We start from the raw sequence: 6,672 nt of genomic DNA, 5'->3' as shown, positions 1-6,672 counted from the left end.
CGGTTTTAGGACTATCTGAGATTAAGGTGAGGTACTCTTTTCTGGCTTGTTTTCATAGCAGCTTCAGGAACATCTCAGAATACAGAATAGCTTATATACAAACTTCAAAGGGGTTTTGTACAGGAGTCTAGAAGCCTGGCCAACAGTTTATTGTAGCCCTTCTATAGTTTCACTGGGAACTGGGTAGTAGGAGGTGAGGAGAGGAGGGGGAAGGCAAGGAAGCATCTCAACATATAACTATCAAAAATATGCCTAGACCTCATTTGACTAGATACATATATTTAAAAAAAAAAAAGAAAACTTAAGCCCTGAAGGGTAGGAGTGCATTTTTGTCTATGTTTCTGAAGAACTGGCTTAATTGTAGTATCTCTTCAGGTTTTAAGGAAAGAGGATGATTTTATCACAGCTAAACATTAGCATATATTATTTAAGTTTTCTCAAAACTTACCTTGAAGAATTAGTAAGAAAGGAAAAAAAAAATACGTAAAAAGCCAAATGGAAAAAATTCAGAGGCTACAAATAAGGATGGCCAAGATGCAGTAATTACACCTTTTCTCTCCTTGAACTCAGTACAATTCACTGAGTATTGTTTAACATTTAACCCCTTAAATTCATTGGCTTACATTTTATTTTTGTGATTGGCATAATTAGGAAAACCAAACTGAGAAATCATGATATTAGAATATTTTAAAGGCATGCCATCATAAATATTAACCAGTTTATTTACACAGTAAGATCTCTGTAACAAATGCTCTGCTCGGTGCCACATTCCAGAATAGCCACTGTTAGTGTCTTTTTCTAAATTTCTTATATCAACAGGCTTCACAAACACTCCTGAAGGCTTTCCAGTATTCTTGGCTACCAGAAAATTCATGGCAATATCATCACAATTTTGAGTTTCATCTATTAAGGCGTAAACAGCTTCTGGCTGTCTTTGAAAGTCTTCTAAATACCCACTATGAAAAAATGCTGCACCAATAAGAACCATAGAATACTGATCTCCGTTTCCAAATCCAGGATTCTGCAATTCAAAGCTGCCATAACTGTATACACCTGAAGGAGTAGAAATGTGCTTTCTAGGAACAAATCCCACTATATGCTTTGGAAATTGCTGAAAGAAGAAAGAAATTTAAAAGTCAAAATGAAGCCCACACTGTGAAATGTGTGTTAAGTATTTTCATAAGAGATTTACGCTTTTTTTAAGTGAGAGGAGCACAAGATTATTGCCAGAAAGGATGAAATTGTTGGCATATGGTCCTTTGATCTGCATAAACGTTGCAATTAAATACAGTTTTGCAAAACTTACACAATATGCCTCATTCCACGTAATGTAGTGCCAAGAAACATCTATCCACAATTTGCAGCTGTATATTTGGCACTCAAAATAAGTTTACAGACAATTTCTCTTAGAGAGAAAAAACACACACACTTTTGTTTTGCAGCCTACTATCAAGTTAAATAAATTCAGCAGTCAGCAACTTCAGTGTTCATGTACAAGAAGAGTTAAAAATTTGAAAGTTATAGATTACAGGTATAGCTACTATTGAAGAATATTTTTGCAATTTCTACTATTCAATGCTTCAATCCTTCTAAAGTTTAACTTTATAGCTAGAAAATCAATGGTAAAACATTACGATATAGTATTACTCTAATTAAAACCATTAATCTCAATTGTAACTCACAAATATTGCCTGTCAAGGTGCAAAACATTACCTGCCAAACAGAAAAGGCAAAAGCAAGGTCATGAGCACTGACTAGTGTATCATCATCCATCATTAAAACAGCTGAAGGGAGGAAAAAAAAAAGAAAAACTTTTAACTTCTCAAAAGATCAAATACATGAGCACAGTATGCAGCACAGTATTTGACAAGTTAGCTGTGAAACTTCTATAACCATTAAGCTGAATTGCAGAACTGAATTGTAACTCCTTGAAAGTAGATTGAGAAAACATGTTTAGATTTCAAAGCTAAAGCAAGGTTGCAGCTTTGTGGTAACTGGAAGCAAACCTAAGTTTTAGATTATTTGCCAGGCTGTAACAAAACTCAGCAACCTTTGATCATCTGCAATACAGCTGGACAGATACGTGTTGGAAAACTTGGGAGTGTTTGGCAAAGCAACTTAAAATTCTACTAATCTTCTGTAAAAATACAACTAAAATAAAGTTAGATACCATTCTTTAGTGTTTGAGATTTATAGGGATTCTTAGTATAACAATTTACCCATCTCCTCACTACTTGCAAGTTCTAAGTATGCAAGCTTAATAAATTGCACGGGCAATGTTCAATATGATTAACTACAGAAGGAAGAATCTTTGCCTTAAATTTTAGGCAAAAGACTATCAGGAAGTGGAAAAGGAAAGATATTCTTAGATCAGAACTCCAGATGCATGAAAGCTTTTGAAGTTTATAGTCAGAATAAATCCTATTACAGTAAATAAAACACTTGGGAAGTTGAAGTTTCTGGTGTCTTCCTAGAAGTCATGGGTTTTGAGTAGCAAGGCATGTTAGGAAGGGGACAGTAAATAGAATTACCTTTACTAATCATGAGTAAGGTCAGGTCTGTAATGCAACATTTGGGGTTTTTTTCCACTTGAAATAAACAGGGCTTATTGTTGTGCTTCTCCTGGAAAGAGCTTAGGAAGAATATTTAGATGAATAGCCAAAAGACTGGGGAAAACACTCTTTAAAAGAATGCGTAATTGGAGATAGAAAGCCAGACAGCTCGGGAGGGAAGCTTCTCTGAAGAGCAGAACATGCTTGAGAATTTAGTCTTAAATTGAATGGATTAAATCAAGTCTTTACCAGATGACTTAAGTCCAAATTAATGCAGAGACTCAACAAATACATGCGCTATGAATTTCAGTTTACACTATAAAGAGAAGAGAGGCTGAACTACCCATGTTGCCTGACAAAGGAAATGGAGAACAGACACAGTTGCAAAAGCCCATGAAATGCATTTGACATCCCTCTTTTTTCCTTACTCTTTATTCACAGCCTCTAGCCTGCTGGTGGTTGTGGTGGTGGTGTGCATCTGATATCTTAACATAGGCTTCTTTGAATATTGCCCACATGCCATCAAGTGGCCCAACAAATCCATGGATTTATTACATAGCATAACTCAAACCATCTCTCTCTTAGCATTCAGATTTTAAGTGTGAAAATAGTATTAGTAGTAGCGATATGAACTGCTGATTACCTTTTGTTTCCAGCTCAGGGAAATTCTGGAGTCTGTTCCTCATGCGATTTACAGTTTGAACTTTAAAGACAACAGGGACAGGATGAGGCCCCAAGGAATTCCACATTTCCTCTGGTATCTTCTCACCAACGTTGTTCCACACAACAATTACTTTATGTAGGTGGGGGATGGCTTGGTAATGATTTAAAAGCTTTAGCAGTAAGTCAGTTCTATTGTATGTCTGCATAATAAGAGTAAATGAATCCAAGGCAGACTGACTCTGGGTTTTTGCTTCCCTTCTCAAATTGGGCATTTTGTCATCTTTGATGTTGGGAAGCAAAGCTGTTAAAGCACCTGCCACAAGAAGTAAGACAATGATCACCACAGCAGTGCAGCGTAGTAGGCGGATTCCCATAACTCTCCCTGGAAGCTTACAGAAGTGAAAATACCTTTAAAACAAGTAACAGGAAAGGAAAAGTCATTAATCCCACGTACAGTTATCTCCCTTACTTGAGCAAAACTCCCACAATATTAAGTAGACTTTTGTTTAAGTAAATAAATAAGGAGGATTTTAGGACTTGTGCCAATTACTTTCAACTATCAAGACAGATATTTCTGGTACTCAGTTTCTGTGTTTACTTGCTTTTCACTTTTTTGGTTAACTTTGAATTTCACTGTTCTGTGAAAATGAATCTAGAGTAATTCTTTAACTCTAGATTGTTCACCATCTCTTATTTTCTCAGTACTGCATTTTTGACTGAACATTTACATACCTCACCAAACCCATCCATCTGAACTTAGAAAGCAAATTTGTACAGAGATTCAGTATTTTCAGCATTGCAGGAGCTCTGCCTTAGCTGGGAAACAAAAGGGAAAGAAGGTGCCTCCTCAAGACTCTGGCAGAAAGGAGGAAGTTAAATGGTCTTTCTTTTTCCGTTACTTAGGCATCATACACAGAAGGAACAATCTTTATCACTGATTTGCTGGACATTTTGTAATTTGTGTATCTACTCGATAATGGTTATTAATGTGGAAAATACGATTCTGATCATACTAACTGAGGCTATTAACACAAGTGGAGCAAAAGAAACATGCCAAATGGAGTAATGTAGGAATGCAACAACATCAGTAACAGCTAGCCTGCTAAATCTAGAATTCAGCGGAAACTGGAAATGTCAGATGCTGGTGCTGTGTATCAGCTAACTGGGGGAGCAGCCTTAGTATAACGGAGGGGTTTCTGGATCCTCCTGGTTTTGGAACTAAAGAGGAGCTATGAAAAAGCAGCTCCTACAAAGGTAGCCCCAACATTCATGCCTCTTAGGTAGCACTCCCAGTCCTCCAGACATTCATAAATGGTAATCTCAGCAGGATCCAGCAGCCACTGCATTCCATAGTTTGCACCTCAAATGTGTCATCCACATCTGTTCTTCCTCCTTTACTCGCAAGATTAGTATGAACTGAATACAAGATGAATATTCTAAGCTTATTACTAAACAGTTACTCATATATACATGTTACTCATGTTACTCCATTAGTAATTTCTAGGCTTTCAGCAGGGAATTCTGATCAAATTAAGTGATCTAGGACAGCCCCATCAATTACAATTTTTGAGAGAGTATCTGTGTGTTTTTTCACAGAAGTTTTGATCATTTTTTTCCACAGTGCATATACCATGCTTGAAAATATGAATGTAAATTATTTTAGTCTGAAAAACCTCTCAACTTACCTCATTGTTGCCAAGTAGGATTGTTTTTCCCCCCTTGTTTTTACAGGACAGTTGTTTGTGATCTTCAAATCTGTTGGAAATTAAAGGGACTCTATAACTGAAGATCAACAGTTATTCCACATGCGACCCAGCATTCTTTTACACGTAAACATTCCTCTCAATTACTGATTGATGTACACATTCCTGGCAATTATCCAATCCCTTTTCTTATTACTCAGTTGAATAATTGTCTCTGCCTTTCAACAGAAAGAAGTTATTACACCAGTTGGTTAGAAAGAATAGCACAGTGTATGTCTCTGCTTGTAAAATTGTTGCTTTGTTCCAATGCAATGTCTATGTGTTCCATCCTTAGGGTCAACTACAGAGACACAAGTAGGTCTCCAGAACCTCACAGTCTGTTGCTTTTTCACCAGGCACCACTAAAATATATATTTGGCTACCACAGTCAAGTAAGTAGTCCCAATAAAATTATTTTCTTTTCTGTCTCATCCCCTTCACACTGCCCTTCCACTAAGCTTACCAGTTGTGTTAGAGATTTAAGACACAGCATTTTGTTCTTCCCATCTGGTTTGGCAGCTTGGCAGAAGGGAAAGCAAATATGAGTGTAAGCACAAAAAGGAAGGATGCACAAGATGCAGGACTGCAACCTACGAAACCTGTGTCTGTTAAGGCTCCTAGGTTGTTGGAGGGATTTTTGTTCTTTTAAAACTAGTTGAACAAAAAAAGGGAGTTTTTATTTTTTATATAGAATGGTACTATAAAGGTTTAGAGAACAAGAACTTGTATTTAATAATTGAACCTATGTGAAATTTTGTAAGAGTAATTTGTTCAGGTTATATAAACTTACTTCTTAAAAGTACAGAATTGCCAATTTGTGTGGATACCAATCTGAGTATGTCCACAGGTCTTCCCAAATTTGAGTTCCAATTTTACCACTGACTTATTTTGTGAGGCTGGAGAGGTCACTGAAACTATTTCCAGAAGTTAATCATTTGTTTTGGTTGCTTCATTTTATAGGTGTAAACAACCATGCCTGACTTTTAAAACTGACTGGCAGCAGTAACTACTTAGCATTTTTTAGGACCACCATATCTTGGTCATACGTGCTTTTAAAAAGGTTAACTTCAGACTCTCTTTCCTCAATTGCAACCTAGACACAACAATAGTTACCAATACTACTGTAACAATTAATTGGTTAAAATTTAAAAGCATACTTAAGATGAAAGTGTAAATGTTGTTTACTGTAGTAATAAGACTTCCTGGCTTGCCATACATTCTTCTGTTTACTCAACTGCATACAATAGGCTGTAATGATAAGTAAGGATGATATTATTATATATTCTCTAGTTAAAATAAACGTCTATATAAAATCTTTAGAATTAGCATCATGGCACTTTCCAGTAAGAAAGTGCCGATCAGTTTTGCCAATTGAGTTACGAAATTGCAATGCAAGGTTGACCTCTTTAAAAAATTCTTACAATACCCCCTGTAGAGAACTCTTCTTCAAAACAAAATTGACGAAAATAAAAACCCTATGTCAAAATACAATATTTTAATCCTCATTCCAAGAAAAAGACTTCTTGAACAGGCTCCCCTCTCTTCGTGGGCAGCACCTCACAACAGCCTTTCATAACAGTGGCACGCAGCCAGGCAGCTGAAGCGAACAGCTTCCCCGCCCGGGCAGAGCACGCCGGCCGCCCCCTCACGCGCGGTTTCGCTCACGTTCAGGAGGGCGCCGGTGTCGCCGCCTGCTTCCCCGGCGGTGAGGCGCT

At 37.1% G+C, this 6,672-nt stretch overlaps 1 protein-coding gene across 1 annotated transcript; it reads right to left on the bottom strand.

Annotated features, from left to right (window-relative positions):
- Positions 1 to 558: 558 nt before the first annotated feature.
- On the bottom strand, positions 559 to 3,604 carry EXTL2 (exostosin-like glycosyltransferase 2). Its single transcript, XM_009581014.1, has 3 exons — positions 3,196 to 3,604; positions 1,714 to 1,784; positions 559 to 1,111 (listed from the first exon to the last, which is right to left on the bottom strand). The coding sequence occupies exons 1-3, from the start codon at positions 3,587 to 3,589 to the stop codon at positions 620 to 622; spliced, it is 957 nt and encodes a 318-aa protein (XP_009579309.1). The 5' UTR covers positions 3,590 to 3,604; the 3' UTR covers positions 559 to 619.
- Positions 3,605 to 6,672: the final 3,068 nt, after the last annotated feature.

The sequence above is a fragment of the Fulmarus glacialis genome, unplaced genomic scaffold (genome assembly GCF_000690835.1).
Source record: "Fulmarus glacialis isolate BGI_N327 unplaced genomic scaffold, ASM69083v1 scaffold7777, whole genome shotgun sequence".
NCBI classification, from domain to species: Eukaryota; Metazoa; Chordata; class Aves; order Procellariiformes; family Procellariidae; genus Fulmarus; species Fulmarus glacialis.
This window is presented reverse-complemented; position numbering and strand designations above follow the sequence as displayed.